The following is a 25,013-nucleotide window of genomic DNA, read 5'->3' as shown; positions in this document are numbered from 1 at the left end:
CTAATAAACATGAACTGCTCCTACAGTAGAGCAAATAAACAAGTCTCATTCTGAAGTCTGTGTAATGCTCAAGATACACCAGGACAGAAAGCAGCAGCAAGATCATAGCTGTGCTGATGAACATTTTACATTTTAGGGGCACAAGAAGAGACTCAGCTTCCAGTCCCTCCTACTGCTAATAAAGTTTTTTACAGAACAGTCAGCAGACGGATCCCAGCCATACAGATGCCTCCCATGACTGTACTTGATATGCTGCACACTCCTCCGGGTCTGTAAATCTAGAATTTTTTTTTATGCAATAGAATCGCTCCAACAGGGAACTCTAAATCCACCATCCTGAAAGGGTCAATGATTTGGTCTTCTAGGATCTCTCCTAAGTAGATAGAGGAAGGAATGAAGCTTGGGTCTTCCATACCTTAAGTCCAAATAGACCAAACTGACCTTTTTCTGTAAAAGTGCCATCCCACCATGAACAGCTGCTACTGTCTTTCTACAAGGAGGGCACCAGGAACAGATTCCCAGGAGTTGACTCTGAAAAGGAATTACCAAATTTCTGAGGTTTTTCAGCTGTTGCCCTCCTCTCAGCATTTTCTCATTGACCAGGACTAAGTATCACACTGTTGTATTCCCCAGACACTTAACTCCCCCTGTCCACAGCACAGGTAAATTTACACCATGTTGTAGCAATCTCTTTGCATGCTGAACCGACAGCTTCAAATGCCTCAGTGCCCAAATTCCTGCTACCCCTTTATGACTCAAATTCATACAGTTTCTTCAGATGAGAACTCTTATCTTCTGGAGCTTTGCAGCCTGCCCAACACAACACAACTACATATACATCTTTTAGGTTTTCTTTATTTATATTTTTTTAGTTCAAGAATTACACACTAGCCAACATTATTATATATTTACATGCTGAAACTGGCTGCAATAATTTTAAATTCAAGAAAATATCTCTTATGTGCTACTCATTTACAATCATCATTTTACTACCTCATATATCCCAGAGGTTAGCAGTCCTTTTGAGAAAGACATGAAGATCTGATGCAATGATATCCACTAGTATTTTGCATTTTCTAGCCATTGGAAAATGTGCATTATGTGCATATAAGAAAGGCTACAAGGTCATTAGTAAGGCTGATGATTACTACATTATGAAGTAAATAGTACTAAGTAAAAAAAAGAGAAATCAGAACTGTGCAAAGACAGTACTAACAGAACCATTTAAACACCCATGCAAATAAAAATATGATATAAGTCAAACCATAGCTCATTCGAATTAATCATGTTTCAAATGTTCTTTTTGTCTACAACTGAAAGTAACAAAACAGACCATGAACAATACAGCCTGGTGAGTAACTGCTGAGTGACAGTAACAGTTAAAACATACAAAATGTTATCAAATTGGAATAGATGACCTCATGTCTGAAAAACATTAAAAAAATACAACCCTTAGTATGAAAGTAGAGGTGAGATTTTTCATCATTTAAGTTTCATTTTTGTCAAAGCACTTACAAAGAAAATAATTTATCCTTATGAAATGTCAGTGTTGCATATTCTTGTAGAGATGATCTATTTCAATTTTATATTAATGGATATTTAAATTAGTACTATTTTTACAAAGTAGAATAGGGCAGTATTTTTGATCAACATTCCATTTGCTTCTTAAAAATTTAGACAAAGTTCCTAGTGCATTTTGTTAAGCTTTACCTTTGGTGTTAAGCAGTGACTCATTAGATTTCCCTTTTAAACAATTTCTGGAGTGAAGACTATTTGGCTTCAGGGGGGACTGTGCTATCTAATGACAGTCAAACACTTTTTTTTTACTTTTTTTTTTTTTTTTTTTTTTTTTTTTTGTAAAGAAAAATATAAGTCTACTATTAGATAAGAGATACAGATTTCAGAAACAGACAGATGCAATATCCAGGCTTTCTGTAATGAAATCACCAACAGCTGAATTCTCACTTACCCTGGATCCCTTCACCTCTCCACTGACTGGAGCAACAGAAAGGTGCCTTACATTGTAAGTGGAAACCAGGCCTGATTTGTTGATGCTCATCTGAGTACTGACTGCCAAGCTACTTCTTCTGTTGCCTGAACATTTTAACCATAGAAAAGAATGGATTGTGCTAGCAGTAGCATTGCTGCAGTGGCTATTTTACACCACAGTACTGTCTGTTCTTTTTTTTTATCTCTGGAATCCAAATCTGTTTATGCAAAAGGGTGTTTAAATTACTCTGCTAGAGCACTGCTATTATTGTACTTAGTAAAAAAAAAGTCACTAAACAATTACTGTCTCTATTGACTGCTCATTTACAGCTTATTTAATTATTTACATAATTTTAGGACACATTAACCTAAACCATAAGTAGAATTAGCTTTTTGCCTTACCATAAAGTACAAATTAGAAGTTAAAAATGTTTAAGAAATCTGATAATATTTACACACGTTCAGCTTAAGTTATGGTTGATCACACTGTATGGTCTATGTACACATAGCAAAATGTCATGATCACTACTGATATAGTATTGTACCCTGGCCATCCCACCCTAGATTGCTTTCTAGAAACAGGTATTATTTTTGCCTTTTTTTCTTAGTTCCCCAAGGAATTTGTTGATTTTGACAACTTACTAGTGGAGAATGCTGTTATAAAAAGAGAGAGAAGAAATAGGCAAGCAATGTGAGTACTAATCTAATTTCAGATGCTAGGAGGTACAGTACTATCATCATGTCCAATGGTGCAATGCTCCATATGAATTATAAGCATTGATCTGCTGATATAGAAATGCCCAGTTACCCTGTATAGTAAGTCAGTTTTTTTTAAATACATTAATCTTTTTTTTCTCAAAAATATATTCATACACTGACTGATGGTAGAAACAAAACTGTTATTAGCTTATTCCTTTAACACGTTGACATGTGAATGTGAGTGTGCATATATATGTACTCAGAAAAGTGTATATATACACACTTATGTTCATATAGACATTAAAGTACGTCCATATGCACATATAGTTGAATAATGTTTAACATCCATTCACTTATGTTTAGTACTGTGTTATAATACAGAACTGGAACACAGTCTACTTGTGAAAAATTAATAGAGCTTTAATTGAAATGCATATTTGTCTGAAATAAGTAGGATTTATTTCCCAGATGTGAGACCACCACTCATTTCTCTGTGCATTGTGCTTTTGTACCTTACAGATTTTCTGTCCTTTGCATTAGAATGTAAAAACTCTGAAGAATTCTGCTGCGTGCTGTTATCTAAGACTCCTGGTTTCCTGCCCTGGGAATGAGAAAAGAAATGGTCACAATGTCATTGCTTGAGTCTTTCTTCCCAATCATTGAATTGTGATAGGATAGAAACATAAACATTCCTTATGCAAACACAGAAATATGTTGCATGGATTTTCAGTTTTGAAAATGTGTATCATACTTATTAGCAGTCATGTACAGTAGTTATTTACAGATTGATCTCAAAGATTTCATTAAAACTGTGCCATGTTATAGTCATAATTTGCCCATGAATTTCACAAAGATGAAAAACACCTTAATTGCTGGCTATCATGTCTAATAGAACAATAGAAAGTGCAACTATAATTATATTACAAGGTTTATCTAAATTATTAAATCTGACATTTTGTTTATCGAAACTAACAACAATTAACATGATTTAAAATCCTCTAGAGTATTAATAAATTTTCAGTCAATTCTAAACTAAAAGCAAATTTAGCCTACTTTACCTGGATGGTTCCACACAAAGCAAAGTCAGTATCTCCTGGATATTGGCATCATTTCTCACTTTCACTCAAGTATCTCAGAAGAGGAGTTAAGAGCTCACCCTGGGCTCAACTTACACCATGTCCTTGCCAGTGTCATGCCAGTCTTTCTCACCCCCCCCCCTTTTTGTATCACAGTGTTAAGCCTTGGTACAAACTGACAGAATCCTTCTCCATCACTGATTTTATATATCACATTAATAGCCAGGACATAATAAAAGCACAAGTGCTCCTTCCCCTCAGAAAATATATCTTTCCTGGTATCACCTGAGCAGAAACCAGACATTTTCTTTCACTCTCTGAATAATGCCATCAGAGAGTGTTATGGCTTGTACTGTCACTTCAGATAAATTAACAAGCAGTCCTAGGATTCAATCTCTGCAGTTTTCACAGTAGCTGATGGAGTGAATCGATGCAGAGAGTCAACATATTCTCTGTAAGAGTTTTATGTTTGATGTGTATCAACCACAAACCTGCTCTGAGCTCCCTATAGTCACGCTGCTTCTGTGAAAAAAAAAATGAATTGGCAGCAATTTGTGAAATGGAAGAAGAGCTTGTACAGAAGAATACTGTAAGATTGCTTTTATTTATGATAATTAATACCATTTTTAAGGGGCAAACTTTGAAGAATTATGATGAATTTTGATGTGGCTCCTTTTCTTAGAAGTGGGCAAAAATTCCAACATGATTCATACCTACCATTTGAAATCCCAAATACATCTACAGAGCTTATTGTGTTATGCATGAAATGCAGTCAGAAATTAAGTATGTGGACAAAAAGAAATATTTTGACTTGGAAAGTTAATTATGCAATGAAAACTTGTCTCTATGTATTGCAGAGTGTGAATCTGGAGGCTGTAGGGCAATGTACACACAACCCTTTGAAAGTGGAGGTACACCTGGCAAATCCCTTAGAGGCTCAAAACTATCCTCTCTCATTTGAAGCAAGAATATTCACATTATATGCTCAAAACAAAGTCAGAAACTTGGCTTATTAGTTCCCAGAACTGTTTTCCTCCTTTCACCATCACTTGTTATTGAATGGGGGGAAAAAATCCCACAGAAACTTTTAAGAAAATTACTCTTTTAAAGCAAGAATGAAAAAATTGCAGAAAATAATTTAGAAAATATATTCTTAAGAACTATCTTAGAAGTATTGCCAAAGAGATACTTCAGTGGGGAAAAAGCATCTGCCTCAAAAAATTCCTCTGCTTTTTGGAATTCTAGTTTCTTTCAGAAATTTGAACACAGATGAGAGGTAGTATAGATAGAATAGATGTGGCTTTTGTTTCATGAAGTATTTTGTGTCAAAAAATATTTCGAATCTGAATTAGTAAAGGCCATCAGGAACTTACACTTTCTATACAGCTCTTCCATTTTTAAAAATCTTTTTAATGAAGAAAAAAGTTCCACAATGGATCAAATGGCTGACTGTTTTGCCTGTAAGAGTGTATTTTTTTTCTATTCTATTTTGCCTATAAAATTAAAGCTCTGTGGAATGAAAAAAATCCCTTTTACTTCAAAAAGGTTCCTAAAGTAAAACTGAAATTGCTGGTTTTTCACTGGAAATCACCCTCAAGCAGGAAATGCTCAAGAGTATAATTAAACTCCTGAAGTAATGACTTCTGATTTTTTCACTTTAAAATAATAGTGAATTAAAGGAAAAAAAAAAAAGAAATGGGTTTGCCTTATCCAGAATGAGAAAGTGCCCTGTCAGTATTTTTTGTACTAAACTACTTATGTTCAAATCTTTAGTGCTGAATTACTGAATAAGTTATGAGACCTTTAATCAAACTGGATGTGAGGTGTTCAAGCATAAGGGGCAAGCAGAAAACTGGAAAGATGGAAACTTGGAAGAAATCACACAACTCCACATGACTATTTCAGTCTAAGGTACGTACTAGAACTGACAACATTAAACTGCATAGTGTATATTTAATACACACACACACACTTTGACATATTTATAACCTTGCCTCTCTTTGGCCCTACATTTAATGGCTCTCTAGATCTCCCTACCCTAGACACAGAGGGCACCACCGGTTTCCATCATCCACCTAAAGAATTATTATTTGGCCATCCAATTTTGGCACTTTGGACAGATCGTTTCCTTTCCTCAACAAAAACCAGCAGTATTTTTATCCATTCAAAGTTCATTGCTATATTCCTCCATCGATCACAACTACAGTCCCTGTGACTGTGAACCTATGTTCTCTCTTTACAATCCAATCAAAACAAGTGCTTTTTAGTTCAGCTTCTGTGCAAACACCCAACCCCAATATTACCAGCCAAAGGTTTAGTTCTTTCAATAAATATCAGAAATACCTGAATACGGTTGGGAAAGCTCTGACCAACATCATCTTGGAAAGATGATAGGCACTACTTGTTTTCAAGTTTACACGTTTAAAAAGTAAAGCGTAGATGTTTCCTAAGTGTGATAACTTTGTACACTCTCTTAGGTGCAGATACATGTCTCAGATATGCATATGTTCCCCTGGGAATGGTATGTACTGCTGCTGGAACTAGAACTTGTTTCTCAAATGCCACTTTATAATTTGCATCACTAAACTCAAATGGTCATTTCAAGAAAAAGAAGAAAAAAAAAAGAAAAAAAAGAAAAAATGAGAGGGAGGGACAACTAGATAGAAGTGATTGTCAAAATCTGATTTGCCTTCACACTCAAAATGCACTTATATTCTGATAAGGGGATATGTCCATACAACTACTTAATATATTTAAGACTTGGCAGATACAACCAAAACAGTAGAAAAACAGACCATAGAGTGGGCCAGCAACTAAGGTGTTTTAAAATAACTTTTTGTCCTGAATTGATTTTTTTCTAAGTCCCACTTTTGGCTGTACAACCGATTTGAAGAGAAATCCAGTTCTTGTTTCCCAAGTGGCTTTGTTTCTTAGTTCACATAATAAAGCCAATAGACAATATTGAAGAAGGAAAAAACCACAGGGAAGAATATGCGGGACCATCGATCTATGGCATTTACATCAGTCAAATCAGGGATGGTAATTTTCAGCTGGGATGCACGTCTCCTTAGCCTGCTTTTCTTCTGTGCCACGTGTCGCTCCAGGGCATTCCGGCCAAAGCTGTGCCTGGGTAACCCAGCTTTCCGGTACTGGATGCTTGAAGTGTCATAGGCCAGCATAGTGCTCCTAGGGTCCCCAAGCCCCATCACAGCCTCAGAGGCAGCCATCTCGTTTTTAATTTCAAGTGTGCTCAACAAAATATTTTCGTGCGGGTCCATCTGGAAAAAATCAGAAAGGGGATTTAACCGGAGAGGAAAGGAAAGCCGGGGAGGGTGCAGATTGAAGCCATGCTGACAAAGGTTGGAGCTGGGGTTACTTAGGCACTAAAAGTCATATTCACTACTTATTCAGCCTGCCCAAAACACTTTTTGACATATTTATAACCTTGCCTCTCTTTGGCCCTACATTTAATGGCTCTCTAGATCTCCCTACCCTAGAGAGGGAGGGCACCACTGGTTTCCTTCAGCCACCTAACGAACCCCAAACCACTTTAAGCATGGCCATAACTATATTTGTTGTCATTTATCTGGGAACTCAAGGAGCAATAAGGCCCCTCTAATATAATGGAATAACTGGTATCTCCCTGGACTCCATGTTCAGTGGGCAGAAGAAATACCTGGAAATGGAATATATGCTCAGCTCCTGAGAGCAGGATTCTGCCACTGGGCAGGATACCTTGGACAAACATTGAACTTTTCAGGGGTTTTGGAAAGATATAAAATAGAAAAGTATCTGCTTTGGTTTAGTTTCAAATGAAAGCTTTTGCTCTAACACTTCAGGTATTCACAAGATGCTGCTATAAAATGAGTCCCCAGGCACAGAATGCAAATATCAGTCCCTATATTGCAAGCAGGACTGCTGGCTACTTGGGGAAAGGCACTGACACAGTCACTATCTATGCAGCAACTCCATTCCTCAGAACTAACGAATTTAATCCATATAGTCTATGCTGTGGAGCCCTAACCACTGCACCAGCAGATGTCCACAATTTAGTCCAAAGAAAAACATACACAGTGTGTAATCACATCAAATGTACATGGAACAGTTGTTTCAATGGGTAGTTTTAGCTAATTTTTTTAAGACAGTTAAGTAAAAAAAAAAAAATTAATGCAATTTTGTAAAAAAACCCCAAGCCATATACATTAAAGTGGGTTTCAAAAATGAGGAATTCAATTCTACTCTTAGGCAATCTGAAGTAAGCCTGAAGTATGATAGGAGAACTTCAAAATAATTGATTTATAGAAAACAAATATAAGGTTATTTAGGAAGTTCTAACTCTTCTCAGCCTTTCCTCTAAGTATATATTTTTAATTGTGTGATTACAGAGTAGAATTAAATAAAAATACTTTAAAAGCAATAATAGCCAATGAGCATCTAATTAAGTACTCTGATTTAGTGATGGTAGTGCACATATACTCCAGGCCAAATAAGAATTTAAGAATAACTCATCCAAATTATTAATTTATAATGTACATAATATAAACTATGATTACTGCAAGTACAGCAACTGTGATTTTTGAGGTTTTCTAAACAATTATATGGGATGGGTTTATTCTTTAATATTTGGAAGCCAGCAGTCAGCAGCAGATCCCTCACTGCACCACCTCATATAGCACCATATTTGCCACTATTAAAACATGGAATATTTGATATGGCACAGTGACAAAACTGGGCTGAAAACTGTTGGGGTTTAGTAGTACTGCACAGTATTATGAACTGAGAAGTCAGGTACTCACCAAAGTACTTTGGACCTACTGAAACACTGCCATTTGAGTGATTACATCTGCTCAAGTGATGCAAAAAAATTGGCAAAAAACTCTAGATTTTTTTTTTTTTTTTTAATTTCTCTCCAGGCTATGTGAGTTTGCACCCCTCTATACTTTCATAATATTGTACTTTTAGGTTGCATGTAATGTGAAGTAGCCAAAATCATCTACTTTTGCTTGCTTTCCATCAAAGTCACATCAAATCTTTGAATTTTCAAGTGTGCAAGAGAAATTAAGCTTTCTTGAGAAGCACTGGAAAAATGGGAAAGTTGAGTAGGAACTCAAAAAAAAAAAATTCCTTTATGAACTCTGTATCATGATATTGAGCACGGTGAGAAAACACTGTATTCCAGTCAAGAAGATCAGATCAGTTCTCATCTGCAATAGCCAAAATTAAGGCAAAAAGTATATTCTGCTACTGCTATTCAAAAAAAAGCCAAAATACTCAAAAGCTTTCAAAAAGATCTGTGAAACTTATCAAACATTTTCTTATAATGAATGCAGTTATTTAGAAAATTACATTATTTCTGGGGTAAGGAAAAACAGACTGTCATTTTTTTGTTATATGATCTCAGACAAATACCAAGACATTCAGTATTCTGAAAATAAAAGCATTTATAGGAACTTGGATTGCATTGATCCCAAGGATGTCTAAAAGTAGTTAGGTAAATATCTTACAAGAAAGGTGCAAAGCCATCTGGAAACTACATTTTTCATAGTTTCACATAGCCTTAAGAAAAGTGAAATTTTAGTTTCAATGACATTAGAGGAAGTTTGAAGTAACATCCTCTAATGCAATGGTTTTACCCCTTAGCCTAGACCCTGGGCTGTTTTCACCTCAGTGTTGAGCATTCTAAGCTACTATCTTTGGAAACATTTTAGAACCAACAAATTTGTTCACATCTTAAATCTTCTTAGGATAAATCTACTTGATTCATTTTATCCTTTTGATCTGCAGTGAGTGCTGTTTACACACTCATATAGTTTCTATGCCACAAAATTGCAAGAAAAGTTATTTTAGTCTACTAGAGTTTGATATAGCCATGATTTAGCAAGATGATATCACTCATTTAATTAACTTCTTGCTTTGATTCTTTTGTCACTTCTCATTTTAGTAAATTTCTTTACACAGCAAACTGTTGCAGATAACTGGTAAGCCTGGCAGTTGTTAGTGATGTTAGTGATGCTGGGCAGAAAATATCTTTTAGCAATATTCTAAACTATCTTCTAGAGCAAAGTGTCTTCTTCTGCACATATCGCAACATTACCAGGAGTTGATGCAAAGGATTTTTCAATTTTCCAAGAATTTTTCTAAAGAAATAATACAAAATACAGTAAAAATTAGTGCTGGGCGAACCTTCAAAGTGTTAGAATAGTCAGGTAAGCACCACAAAGTTCAGGTGCTTCTCAAACACTAATTTGACCCTCTTGCACCTGGAACAGTGGATTGACTGGTTTGAGAATGGCATTTTTCACAGTATTTTGACTTCCTAATCTGAAAAACTCCCAAAGTTCCAATCCAGAAGCACAAATGAATGTAAAAATAAAAGAAGGAAAGAAACAAACAACAATAAAAAATAAATTAATGAAAATAAAATAAACCAAACAACACCCCCCCAAAAAAACAAAACAAAACCAAAACAAATAACAAAAACAAACCAACCCCCCCAGAAAGAAATTAGCCTGACTTTTCAACCTTTGACCAAAGGTTTCTTGTTGGATTAGAGCTGAAAATGTTACGTCCCCCAAGTCGGTTCGCCCAACTCTAAATAATTAAACATGCTTTTGTTAACTAAGTGAAGCTTGAGACAGAATGATAATGAATTACATTTATTGTACACAGCACCACCCCTTCCAAAAGGATCCCAAAGCGCTTTACAAGCTTTAGAAAGAACAACCACTTCCCAGTGAAGCTCAATCACCTTTGAGGCACAATGTGACTGAGAGTGCAGCACAATACACTGAATTTCAGTTGAGGAAAAGGGAGAATGCTGTAGCCAATTGAAACTATGGGGTGGGTGAGTGGTGGTGGGGAATGTTAGGTAAGCAGAACAGTTCCATAAATTGATCTTTGGCCAGATGCTTCAGGTTGAGATGACGACGCTCTAAAAAAGTGCCATGGGATCTTTACTGACCCTAAGCGGTCAAGACCTAAATTTTAAGTCTTTGAGGATAAAAGATTAGAAAACAATGAAAGATACCTTTGTTGAATACATTTCTGGACAATGATATGTGCCAATTATTCTTCTGTCCTGTAAGTTAATAAAATCAAGACCAGTTTCCTTAGAGATAAGGCAGCTATTATCTTTCATTTAAAATTAAAAGCACTTTAGGGTAATAATAGGACAATTAATGAAAAGATACAGGGACCTCTAAGCCAAAAACTAGCATAAGGATATTCTGGCTTCAGAGGTGCTATTACTGCCTTGCCCTGCTCCTCAAGGTAACATAACTTTGTGATGTAAATGTATTTTTCCAACTGGTCACTTGACCAAGGAAGATATGATGATATGAAAACAGTTGTTAAAATTATTTGGAGGGAAAAGTAAGTTTAAAAGTGGTTTCAAAAGGAGGTGGAAGAAGGTTAAAAAGATCTCTCGGTGCCAAACGATTGTTCAACCATAGAATTAGACTCTTTATGGTGAACAGGAGAGTTCAAACTTAATGGGGAAATTCCAAGGGACAAGAAAGGAAGGGAAAATGTGAAGATGAAGAAAAAGCAGCAGCAAGTACCATGGAAATAAAAGGTGAAAGCAGAAGTGGAGGAGAAATGACCAGAGCTCAGCAACAATGCAAGATGGTGGGTTTTGTGTAAATCAATCTTAAAGGTGGATGACAAAATATAAGATGAAAATGATACCCAGTTATAGGTCCAGGTCAACTGGAACAAAAGATGACTCTGGAGCCTTGAAAGAGGCCATGACTTTTTTGATGGCCTCAAATAAAGGGAATACAGAGGGAAGTGTAGAAATGTTACCATTCTATATTCTTCCTGCCCCCTAGAAACTCCAAAATGATGGCTTTCTTGAGGAATTCCTCAGACACTACCACATAAGAAACCGTAAAATACATGGAAATTCCAACTCACACACACACACACATACACACATAGGTACATTATGAGTCCTCCAAGGATGACCAGATCTTTGAAACTGATAACATCTAGTCAAGCAGCATCTTGGTGATTATGTTTTACTGGTATGCCAAACACAGCTCTATTAAATAGGAGGCTAATTTATACTGATGAATTGAAAAGATATAATTTTCACTTGTTCACTTCCTGATATACTGTTATTTTTCAGCTACATAGCCTTCAATTTCAGGCAGGTACTGATGGCTGATTTTACGGTAGAATGGCTCAGAAGCCATGGATAAATAGACTGTAGGGCTGGAATTTTAGATGGGAAATTCTTGTGAAACAAACCATCAAAAAGAAATTCAAAAGAAATATTCTTTTTTAAAGTAGGGATGCTGCTGGACACAAGCAAAATAGTGTGATTTAAACCAAGCAAGGAGAACAGAAGTACCAAGTCTATGACAAAAATTAGCACCTGAGATTTGGCCTCAGCATTTCTAGGTGCTGTGAAGTGATGTTCTCAGTAACTGAAGACAGATAGAAAGATTCCTTTTGTAATGAAGACCAACATGATATGCACAGACATATAATTGCTAGAGACATATAATTTGCTAGAGATAAAGACTGTATTATTGTCTATAGCATAGTTTTCCTACTCTTACAGCTGAGCTTTGCTTGGATACCAGTAACATCCTATTCCTGACTAGTCACAGTAGGTCTGAAAAGATCAGGTCAAAGCACAAAGTGCACTTTACATACAGTAGGGATCTTACAGCTCATCAGCATTGCTTGACTTATTGATTAGGAACCACTGATCTTTGGGGATTTCACTGACTACACAAGACAATGTGTGGAAGGTAGGCAGTCCTGTATTAGCTGTTGCTAGGTTCACTCTGGAAGAGAAAAGAATTAGTGATTTTCAAATGGCATCTGCTTAAAGCCATATAGTAATTTTTTACATGATAAATAAGTCTGCTCAGATAAAGCTATATGAACTCATAAAGCACAAACACCTAATATAACACCTGTATGTGAAACACTGTCCTTAAGAATGTAATAAACACTGTACATTGCCTGTACAAAACTGAATTTATTGCCAGCACTGTCATAACTATTTATGAAACAGTGTTATCATGCATTGGCTTGGACTGCATTATATACCTAAACTTTGGGTCGGGCTGTAAAGCATGCATTTACAGAACAGCAGAATTAGATTGACTTCTAATTTCAGGTTACTTTGTTTGGTTTCAGGTCAGAAAATCCAGAAAAAATCTGTAAATGCAATCAAGGTTTTCTTTAGGTTCTGAATCATTTTAAAACCTAGAAATCTAACCAAAACCCAAGAGACCTGTGAGAAGTAAAACAAAGAAAGTGAGAAAATGCAAGATCTGAACACAGAGCTCTAAAGCTGCTCTACTTCTAATTCAATTTTTAGGCATCCAGGTTTACGTTCTGATACATGTGATTTCTTGATATTTATCATCAGTAACAAATCAATAACTTAGTCATAATTATTTTAGCATTCTGAAGAAATGGTTGAAAGCATGATTTCTTTTGGCATCCATTACTTAAACACAAGATTCCATACTTAAGACATTGCAGGGTATCTCTGACTTGATGGCATTTGAATAAAAATAATAAGTCCTAAACCAAAATCCAGCAAGTAACACTGGCAAAATCAGGAAATCAGTTTATAAATTTAAGAGATACAGTAATAGGAATTAAATAGCTATTAAAATTAGTAATGTTTCCAAGTGGTAATTTTTTGAGAAAAAGATTTTTTAAATATTGGGAAGTATTGTTATAATGTGTTTTCATACAGCAACTTTGAGTTTCTTTAATAGTGTGGAAAGGGTTAAATTCAGTCTAGGTGATTTTACAGCTTACAAGCAAAAACCAATAAAGGCAAAGCTTCATAAATAATAGTTACTGACAGACTAAAGATGGGCAAAAACTATAGTTTTACATAGGGATTTAAAATATGTATCCTCCTTCTTACCAGATGAAATACTACCATTCTGATTATTTGAACACTTCTGATATGAGTTTTAGGATTACCTGAAATTGCAAAAAAGAAACCAAACAGATAGTTATTTTAGACACTATAAATAAAGCAAAGGGGAAAGTAATCTTCTACGTTATAATAATATTTTACCACTTAATGCCATATACACAATGCAGTGATCCCAAGATCCATGAGCACAGCTGGGATCCATGCCCTACCACATAACATCTACAGTTCCAGTTTAGTTTCTACAGTTTAGAATTGGCTACCTCATGGACATTCTACTAAACCTTATCAAAGTTTTTGAGCTGCTCTGCTTTGGGAAATCAGTTCTCCAGAAAGACCTTCTGGGCTGTAGCTACAGACATTACTTCTATTTCACTGTACATTATTTGCCTTTTTTTTTTTTTTTTTTTTTTTTTTTTTTTTTTTTTGTGCCTTATTTCCCCACAATCTTAGATAATGCTATAAATTACACTAATGGATTTTTTTTTTTTAATCAACAGTGTGTTTAATTCAGGGTCACTGGTGGGTAGCAGGTTTGCAGATGCACTTCAAAAGCACAAGGGATCTCATGCTTTAAACAAATGGAGTGCACATTCTCTGTTCTTACATTAATTAACCCTGGCATTCAAAGGAGCTCAGCTGCAGAAAGAAAAGCTCCCACAGTTGAACTGACCTTTATTCAGATGTCATGTGGAATACCACTATGGACTGTGGAAATAAATCACCTTCTGACTGCTTCTGCAAAGTGCTGTAGGCTAAAGCTGGAACTTCCACAAATCTCACCCCTAGGAAAGCTCAGGTTTCAACAAAACACACAGAGGCTGATGAGCAATCTGTGCATTGCTGGTTGTTTCTTAGCCAATTTCTTAGCCTTAATAATGTACAAATGTAAATTTTGGAGAAAGGCTGAGCTTTTATAATCCATGCCTACTATTATGACGTGTCCTAAAATAAACTGCTGTGTGAGAAATACCTTCTGACCCTGGGTCAAGGATCAGTCTTCATGTAGTTTTACCTGTACTGCAAACAAAAGCAAAACTCTTTATGGAGCAGAAAGAAAAAGGATGAATGCTTCCACTGAAATCTGAACAGTGGTAGCACAAGAGTGGTGATTTGAGATTTTAGACTGGAAATTTAAGAGTTTCATGTTGCCTGAAGTATTTTAATATGTATTCAGCTAATTAACTGAATCTGTGCATTTTGACATTTTAAAATTCTTTTTTTTTCCCAAAAGTTTCACAGTCTTCTATATACTCATGTTTTAACCAGACATACCTCCACTGCACAGGGTACAAGGTGTCCTACTATGTAAAAAATATAGATGTTTTTAGGTACCCTTTCAATAATTCCTTCTCACTATAGGTGAGATTTGTTTATGGTTACTTCAGATAGAAATGAACAAGTATCACTGTGAACAGAAAAAACTGGAGGCAAGTCAGGAATCAATCAAAGAGGAAATAAAGGCATTAGCCAAGCTTAAGCTAATGAGGATTGCTTTGGTGCAAGACATATTATGTAGAGCCTTCAGCCCTATTAATGCATCTTTACACGTTGGTCTGAAAATTGAGGAGAGCAACTTTTCCTGTTTGTAGCATGATGAAAACTATCAGAAGCTGGCCTGCAAAGGGCCATGTGTATATCAATGGATCCATACGGGCCCAAGATCTTCATCCCTCACCTCTTTTTCAAAAGAGACATCTATGGATATGACAGTGAAAAAATTGCCCAGGCTCTTCCACTTATTCACTGGTAAAATGGTGAAAAGGAGCTGTCAGGGGAAATGGCAGGTAGCAAAGCAATACTTGAGCTGATTCTGTGCCATTTCAATTTGTAACCTTGGCACAACAAAAGTTTATGGTCTCCATAGTTTGTACAGCAAGCATACATGAGCCAGTGAATCTGAAAATGGGCACCTGGAGAAGGATCCTGTGGGAGTCCCATTTTCGTGCTAAATTATCAATGGCCAGAAAAAGTCTATCCCCCAACCTGCCCAGTTACATAGGTGAAATAAGCAGGTGTAATCTCTTGTGAAAAATGTAATTGCATGGTCTTGTTTGTCTAAACACTCTAACAGTGCAAGGGAGTCCCCTAAAACTTAAATATCTGAGAAGTATTCTGATTTTCTAGTTAAACTTGTAAGACCCTTGGTTAAAATGGTGTAGGGGGAAAACTCAGCAAATGAGACAACTTGTAGGGAAAGAAAGTTACCATTTTAAGTGCACATTAGGGCAGGTTAAGCTTCTATTTGTTCCTCTCTTGCCATTTCATCTCCTTTAGCAACTGTGTTTGAATATAACAAAAGTCAATCTGGAGGGCAATGAATTGCCAAGATGTCTCTACTTGTTTAAACTTTCTCAGCTTGCTAAATCCTACACTCATTCTTCAAGAGAACATTTCTATTGTGATTCAAAGCTATTAATATGCTGCCTAAGCTCATTATCATATTACAGTTCCATGTTCTCTACTTCATATTCTCTAATCAAATTTCTAATAAAAAATGTCATTACTCCAAGAATTTCCTTTGTTTGTGACCAGGCATTGTGTAACAGCAACTCCTGGTAACTTTTAGGCTTGCTGACTAAATACCTTACATAATACAAAGTATCCAGTAAGGAATTACTTGCTGATTTACAAATAAACTCTGTGTGTTTTTAAAAGTCTTCCAAGTTCAGAAAAAAACCTTATCTGAACGTGCAGAGGTTAACAAGGCCTGTTTGCTGTTATTTTTTTATTAATAAAAGACTGAATAAATCTGTAGAGACAGTCTTATGAAGTCTTGCAGACTATCTGGACATTTTTACCCACTTTTCCAGAGGCAAATTGCTTTATCAATGCTCACAGTAACACCAGCATGGTAGTAAAATTAGAATAGATTTTTATTTATGTGATTTAAGTTACCTATCACATACTTCAGGTATGTGGTTTGTAAGCTTACAGCATCTCTGTGCTCTAAGCCAGGCTGGAAACCCTCTAGGCTTCAATTATTACATCTGTATACATTCCAAAAAAACATTTAATAATGTATTTAGATTGTGCATGACAATGCCAATTCTGTGAAGGGACAAATCAAATTACTTATAAAGAATATAACAAACACATTTCATATAAAAAAATCCTAACTTGCAGTAATTAATTGTTCTAAATCTAGTTAATCTAACTGAAAGGAAAAAAATTAGAAATAATTTAAACACTACTTGATTAGCACACATGTAAGAATTAGAAAGATAGGACTAGAAATGGAAAGCAAGGTACACCAAATCCATTATAGTGTAATGCCTCTCTAAGGTCTGGTATCTGGGTTGAAAAAACACAAGTATCAAATCCTGTTTCTAATATCCTTTTAAGGAAACCATCCAGGAGTCTAACGAAAGACTGACAAGGTGCTCCATCAAGAGATGGATCTGCAGCCCTTATTTTAACAAAAATCTTGATGTAGGAACTGATACCAATACACAAAACAAGTACTATTTCTGCTGCCTGACACACTTCCAGTCTCTGTTGCTTTGGAAGAGGACAGAATACAGCTTGTTTTCCATTATAATCACCCCTTGTCAAAAGTAAAGCTGGGAAGATGCAAGAAGCACTTCTTTAGAGAGGAAGAAGAATCAGCCTTTCATTCAGCCCAGTAAATTCACCAGCATCTTTACAGTGACATTTCTGCTTTCCATTAAATTACCACAGAGCTGTAATGGAGATTTTCTGATCTATCCAGAATACTGACAGATTTCTTTGATAATGAAAAGCATTTTCACCTTACTTACACCTCCAGAGAAGTCAATTAATATATGTATTACTCTGAATCAAATGAGTTAGATGATCAACTGTGGAAAAAACCAGCAGTGAATCCAAAAGATGTAGCAACATGACAAGCAGCAGGTTGACTGGGAATCTAGTAACACAGGAAAATATACTGCAAATACAGAGAGTGGGAGGTGAGCAGCCAGAAAATCCTCAACAACACAGAGACTAGAAGGTGCATCAGACACTTCAGAGAGCAGCATCAGCAAACTCATCTAAGCCACAGTTTCGAGATGGAAACACACAAGGTAACGCTATTGCATCTAATAAAGTAAGACAAAATTAAAAAATTGGCTACTTGGCTGCTGCATTCTGGAATAAATTGATGGGGAACAAATCAGTACTGAGAGTGCCAAGAAGCTCATTATTTGAACTGTAATATCAGAAATCAAATACATTAAAATGGCTGGTGGTCTACATCAGAAGTTATCCACAGTTGTACCAGGCTCTATACTGAGATATTGATTAAGCTGAAAATCTTGAAGAAAAAGACAGCCTCATAAAGGAGAAAATTTGAAGGTCTAAACCACAGTAGCTTGTTTCCCTCTATTCCAAAAGGAAACAGGAACCAACATTACAATTGGAAGAAAAACCTCACAGAGACTTTGAGGCTCAGATTCTTCCTGATCATTTATTTCTATATAATTTCAGAATTACCAGATTTAAGTTATGGATTTCAGTAAAGCCTTTGACAGTTCATCTAAGAACTGAGGACATGATATGTCCCAGATATTTACAAATATCATTGGAAGACAGACAGCTGAACGATATTGTGAACCCAGATGGGAAAATTCAGCCCTATTTTTAAATCTATCTGTTAATCATATGGAAGAATCACAGACAATAAATTTGTTTGGTGCCCTGAGCCTAAATAAAAGGTAGTATGAAATATGCCTACAAAAAGGATACTGGTGATAGTCAACATTACTATTCTAAATAGAAAAGGCCACAGAATGTAACTGCATACCAATGTGTTACAGTGAATATACCATAGTGTATGATATATGTTAGGACTTCAAGCAGAAATATGACTCTCCTAGTACTGTGCCATTAAGAATAGAAGAGATTAAAAAACTTGAGATTATAAAGACAATAAAGGAATTAGAGAAAATAACATAAGAGAAGAGGCTTGAAAAGAGAGGTGAAGTGAATGGTATCTCAAATAATGAAGGATGTCTGGAGCAAGAAGAAAGGCACTGATTTACCTGTAAGCAACAGTTTGGGTGTTGGCAGAGAGGACAGTTAGCCCTGACAAAGGCAAAAGATGATGAGGAGTTAAGACCAAAGGAATAAACTGCAGATTGCAGCTTGAGAAGCTTCAGGATGGAAATCACACATGGCCATTATAATCTGGAATCACTGTAAAGAAAACTGAGTGTGTCCAATATAATTTAACAAGTCTGCAATAGTATATCTGATGGTAATCAAGTCTGAATCTTCCTTGAGTTTTATGTCTTTTAAATTTCTCCATGGTTGCTCAGGTTTCAAAATTCAAGAAGCAAATTGAGATGTAGGCCTAATCTCTTCTCTTCCTTTTCATTACCCCAAATAGACCCAAAAAGCTTTGAAAATGAGTATATGCAGGATAAGAAGTTACAGTCTCCTGTGGTGATTCAGACTAGACATCAGCAAGAATTTAAGGTGAGGATAGTGAAACACTGAAACAGGCTGAGCAGAGAGGTGGTAGATGCCTCATCCTTGGAAATATTCAAGGTCAAGTGGACAGGGACTTAAGGAACTTGATCTAGCTCACTGTTGGCAGGGTTGGACAACGTGGCCTTTAAAGGTGCCTTAGAACCCAACTATTCTATGGTTCTAAAGAAACAAACCAAAACCAAAAGCACCACATTCACTGGGTGTATGACATGACAACAATGTGAAATTTCAGGAAAGATTTGGTAACAGTTCTATCTGAAATAGTGAAAGGGAAGCTCTGCAGCCAGCCTGACATGGGAGAAAGGACATAGAATCATAGAATTGGCTGGGTTGGAAGGTACCTCAGAGATCATCAAGTCCATGCTTCTCCTAAATCACCAGGTCTCCAAAAGATTAAAAGGGATTCAGCAGATACCATAGTCATAGATGAACAGCTTCTGTTAAGCTTCCATACTGGTTTGTAGGCTCCTGAGTATCTTCTGAATAAGAATGAGCAAAAAACTGAGAGATGGACAAACGTCTGTGCCTGCCCTGGAATCTATCCCATACAGAGAACTCAAGAGAATAAAGGGAGTATGTATTAAATTCTACTTCAGTTGTGGATAGATGGACTAACCAGCACTTCTCTCACCACCATGTGTAGTTCAGAAAAGTTGTAAGAGGCTATTACAAAAGTTAGTGTTGGAATTTCCAGCTATCTAGTAGAGATTTGCTGGTCTGTAATTTATAAATGAAGATGCTGCACTACAAGTAATTCAGTAATCACTTATCAGCCTTTTTTCCTAAGTCCATACTGAATGAAGTAGCAGAGATGCACTGAAGTTCTGATCATCATGTTTTCAGGTTTATTACTCATGGTGTTAATGATTTCTCACATAATATCTAACGTCACAAACAAATTCATAGTATTCTATGTAGTGACACAAGAGGAATCTAGTACTAAAAGTCCTTCAGTCTTAGATCCTATGTGGAGATTAAGTCTTTGTTTTGTCCCATTCCTAAAATTTACATGTTTTCATGGAACCCTGCATCTGAACAAAATTTGACAGTTCAGACCCATTTTTGTTTCTTTTATGTGAAAACAATTATTTAATAATTAGCTCTCTTTCATCATAATATAAATAAAATATTCAGATCCATTAAGTAGGTTGTCCTGCAGCAGGACAATCTTCTCTGACCACTTCTCTGTTCTGATCCACTCCTGTTTGATACTATTGCTTAAGTGATTGCAAACCTGGTTATCAGGTCAGAGTGAATCTGGATACCAGAGAACTGCCACAGACTATGAACCATGCTGCCCTAGTATATTAAGCAAAAGCTCAGTATAAAAAAAATACAAATAATGTAAAGTTGTTCTCAGTATATTTTGTGTTAATCCTGTGGGCTGGCAAATTTCTGCAAGTTAGGGGAATTAATTTATTCTGCTTAATGGATTGGATTAGTGCACTAGTCAGTGCTTTCAAATTCTACTTCATGATTAGTGATTTATCATTAGACTTTGGCTATTCTGTTACACAGCTGAAAGATCAGTAGGAATAATTATACAGCAAATATCACAAGTGAAACAGGATATAAAAAAACATATGTCAGCTAGTATTGATACTCAGACACCTTAGGACCTTAAATTCCCGTTGATGTTTGAGGAAAGACTTCCAGCAAACACAGATCTAGTCTCATAAAATTACCTACAAGATTTCTTAATTAATAGCTATTTTTTTCCCATTTTTTTTCTTCCCTTTTTTTTCTTTGCAATTAAGAAGTAAAATAAAAGCTTGCAACTTTTTTTTACATCTATGAAAACAACACCAATGGAAAGAAAAAGATTTTGCAGTCTTCATGAACTTCTCAATGGTAAAATGTGATCTTTGATACCATAACATCAAAATCTTATCATTATGTATTTGCCTTCATTCAGTTTCTCTCAAATGAAAAAGAAAAAAATGAACTGATGAATGGGTGAGATCTGAGCCATGACAATGTAATCCTCTTAAAAGGATCATAAGGACCATAAACTATAACCTATAAAACTAACTGGTTTATGCTATCAACATGTGATGGAATTTTGCTGTTCCAGCAAAAATGGAATAAAATATTCTACTGTCCACAATCACACTCTGGTTGTCCAGAAGTCTAAACAAACACAGAAATTCCACCACTAGAGCTGTATGAAACTTATGCTTCCCTTCACAAATAATCACTTGAGGTTTTTGATTTCTTAAAAAAAAAAAAAAAAAAAAAAGTAATTCTGTTTTGTACTTTTTTCTCCTTGGAGTATTATGATGAATTACAAATTCAAAAAAGTTTCCCTTGCCAAAAAAAAAATTAAAAAAAATCTTTATTTTACTTCCCAATTTTGCATGTGTGTGAAAGCTTATGCATTTCACACCAAGTACATTTTAGCATTCAGCTCAAGATTTACCACTGAGTGACACTCATCCAAAATGGTCAAACTGAAAAATAACAAGTACTTTATGATAAGTGTTCCATTTTCATTAAGGATAATCTTGGCAAACGTATTTCATACTTCAATTCTCCATCCCCATGGGATAATTTTTAGATTCAAAATTAAGTGCCCAGCAAGTTGGTACAGTTTCTCATTTAGTCAACAGTATCCTTATATGTTGAAAATATGCAAACTTCTGAAGCTTTTAACACTTCTGTATCTGAAAAACATTTGACAAAATTGATAAAATTTAGTTTTGATTTCCAATGTTCCATACAGCTCTTACTAGAATACCAGCTGTAGCCATCATTTTGGATTTATTCCTTTGAAAACAGATCAGACATATTTACCTCTACATCCTGACTAAGAAAACATCTCACAATAATGCTTAACTGAGCTCATGCTTCAAAAAAAGTTAATTCAGTTTTCCAGGCTAGAGGGCAGCATTCACTGCTGAAGTTTCTAAGCACACTGCATGCAGAGCTACGACAAAACCATCACCATCCCACTCCACTTCTTTTCTACAAGAAATTACATTTTAAAGCTCTGTGTGGCAGAAGTCTGCCTTCCTAGGAGAATGCTAAAAATATATCCCTGTTTCAATTTACCTTATTAACATCCATCCGTAACTTCTCATTGTTGGCACTTGCAGCTTTTTCTGCTGCTTTCTTTTGACGTTGGGGTCCCCTGCCAAAGAAGATGTAGTTGACCAATGCATACTCTAGGAGAGCCATGAAAACGAAGACAAAACAGCCCATAAGGTACATGTCAATGGCTTTCACATAGGGAATTTTGGGGAGAGTCTCTCGAAGATGGGTATTAATCGTTGTCATTGTGAGCACAGTTGTTATTCCTGGAAAAAAAAAGAAATAAATTGACAAATCTAATGGTTGAATTAATTTTATTTTTCTAGCATAATAGCTCATAATAGTCAAATATTGAGGCTTAACCATTCTAGATGTCTTTTCCCAGTGGAAACAAACCTAGCCTCCAACATACTACTTACATTTGATTTATATTTTTGTACAGCAAAAAAGAGATGGCATCTGTGATAAACTGCATTAAATCAAACGGCAGTAGTTGGTCTCTATGAGTATAATTTTAACTAGCTAAGCTGTAACCTTCTTTAATGTGTCTTAGTTATAAGTTAACAGCCTGGAGTTAGTGTTATCTTCCTTTGCCTCCAGCATTTTCAGGATGTCTGAATTCCTGAATTCTTACGGGAAACTGCTACACGGAAAGGCCTGGTAAAACTCAGAAGGTATCCATTAAAGCTAAAATTCCAAATTCTCAATTGTATCTTATCTGGTGATCTACTTATTTTATTTATACGAAGGCTCTACTAGCAGAAATCAGTCTGATTTACACAAAATTTGGCAGTAGATACTTATATTTATTTTTGTTAACATGTTTGGATCCTCTGACAAGGGGCACAATATATACAAACACATGTGGGATTAGCAACCAGATATGGAAGTACTCTAGGGATTAATTAGGGAAATGCTTTTGGTTTTAGAATGTAAAGTTATAGTAAGGAAAAAAAGCTCAATTTAAGGAGAAGTTAGATATAGAACCCTAGTAAAACTTCATTTAATTCATACCTGAAAGAAAAAAAAAATTATCCCTAACACAGTGCTGAAAGTGTCTTCTGGACTGTCAAAAAGCAAACTATATGCATTCTCTTTGGAGAAAAATAAACAGTAAAAGAACATCCTATGCTGAGACAATGAGGCTAAATCTGGTCACAACTATTACACAGTTAGATAATTCAGACATGAAATCACTTTAATTTTTACTTAAACTGTGACGACTGAAATGCTGATTCAAATAACGTAAAGCTTAACAAGCCAAACATAAAAATATCTAACAGATTTATTGTTCAAATCATGCACTACGCAGTAAGCCAGAAGCAAGAAAAAGCATTCAGCTAATGCACACTGCACGAGATGTGTAAAAATGCCTACCTAAAGCAACTCTTGCTGCTGAAGCATCATAATTAATCCAGAAGGAAACCCAGGACAGGATAGTGATCAGAATGGAAGGCATGTAGGTCTGCAGAATGAAGTAGCCAATGTTTCTCTTAAGCTTAAAGCTGAGAGACAGCCTTGGGTAGGCACCTAAAAGAGAATATTTGGTATGGCCATAATTGACTTGTATATAGCCTGGAAGCATTTTTCTGTCATTTTGGTTTTATTGTTTCATGCAACATCGAGCACACGCAGAGTTGAAAGATCCAGGATAATCAGCTGCAGAATTCCTAGCAAGAATTTGAATTAAAGAATATTTTATTCTAAGGCTACAAGGATGCTCTTGGTGCATATATGCTGGCAATCTTCATTTTCAACAATCAACTGCCAAAATAAATTTCAGAGCATCAAAACATAGAAATGCTTCTTCCCTGACAAGCTGTGGTGTGCCTACTTCAGTGTCATCCTTATTCTAAACTTCCCTCCAAGCAATGCAACACCTGCCCTCTGTCACTGGACACCAGAAATATTTTTAAGATACATATTTTGAAAGAGTTGCCTAGTCACCATTCAAGTCCCATTTCTGCTTGGTTTTGAAGAATTCAGATACACAGTTCTTCTATATCCCCTCAGAAACTGTTTTCTATCAATATTTAGATTGTGAATTTTGAAGACTTTTTTTACCACACTTTGCAGCTTTCTCAAGTAGACAGAGAACATCCCACAGTAATAGCCTGGCACAACTCTTGTCTCCCTTCAGTGATTCCGTATGTCAGAGATGGTTTTGTTTGTTTGTTGTTAGTTTGAAGACAACCAATCTTATTTTCTACTCCTCCTTACAAGGAATCTTCTTGGCTTTTAGAAAGTCATAAACTCGCTAGCATATGCTAGACTACAAATCCTATGGAACAATGATTTTGATGGTTTTACAGTGAAGACAAAATAATTTGTCTAATACATTCACAACCTGGCACAAGGAACATTTAGAAACAGTGAGAGAAAGGCTCCTACATTTCCTATAGGTTGGGTTACTTCTTGTTGGGTTTAGGACGCTGAGGTGTGCAAGTGGCTTAATCAGTTTTCACAGGAATAAAGAAATTAATGCTTATTTGACTGAGCCTTAGGATGACAGACTACTGTATCCTCTTCATGTGTTCACGAGTGGTGCTCAGTACACTGTAAAAGCTGTAATAAAACCTGTGCCTTTCAAAATTCAGAGTTGCTGCTCTAATTTATTCCTGGTTTTGCTCAGATCCTGAACTGCATGTTAAGAATTAACCCATTTTGAAAAGTCTCCCCCATCAGTTCCCCTTTCAGCTTCCCCTTTACAAACCTGTAGAGAAAACAACATTCTTGGTGATAAGCTTGTAGTCTACAATGGAGAACTGTGGCAGTTCAATCTTTGTCACTCCTGTGACTGCATTATCACCCCCACGCCAGTAAAATTCAATGTCATCTGTTGTATAGCCATC

At 35.9% G+C, this 25,013-nt stretch overlaps 2 protein-coding genes across 6 annotated transcripts in view; one reads left to right on the top strand and one right to left on the bottom strand.

Annotated features, from left to right (window-relative positions):
• Positions 1–25,013, top strand: part of FABP6 (fatty acid binding protein 6) — a 452,944-nt gene that overhangs the window by 401,406 nt on the left and 26,525 nt on the right. The gene's annotated exons all lie outside the window — the stretch shown is intronic.
• GABRB2 (gamma-aminobutyric acid type A receptor subunit beta2) overlaps positions 836–25,013 on the bottom strand; it is a 132,805-nt gene continuing 108,627 nt past the window's right edge. For 2 of the 5 annotated variants that reach the window (XM_071758556.1, XM_071758554.1), the window contains exons 8-12: positions 24,875–25,012; positions 23,539–23,691; positions 22,183–22,427; positions 10,792–10,842; positions 836–7,042 (exon numbers count right to left, since the gene is read on the bottom strand). In XM_071758556.1, the coding sequence (XP_071614657.1) occupies positions 6,695–7,042; positions 10,792–10,842; positions 22,183–22,427; positions 23,539–23,691; positions 24,875–25,012 (935 nt within the window). In that variant the 3' untranslated portion in view covers positions 836–6,694. The remainder of the gene's footprint in view (positions 7,043–10,791; positions 10,843–22,182; positions 22,428–23,538; positions 23,692–24,874; position 25,013) is intronic. The other 3 variants (XM_071758558.1, XM_071758557.1, XM_071758559.1) reach the window with 2 other exon arrangements.

This window comes from Heliangelus exortis, chromosome 15, assembly GCF_036169615.1.
Source record: "Heliangelus exortis chromosome 15, bHelExo1.hap1, whole genome shotgun sequence".
Lineage (NCBI taxonomy): Eukaryota > Metazoa > Chordata > Aves > Apodiformes > Trochilidae > Heliangelus > Heliangelus exortis.
The sequence above is the reverse complement of the archived record's forward strand: the minus strand, read 5'-3'. Positions and strand labels throughout refer to the sequence as shown.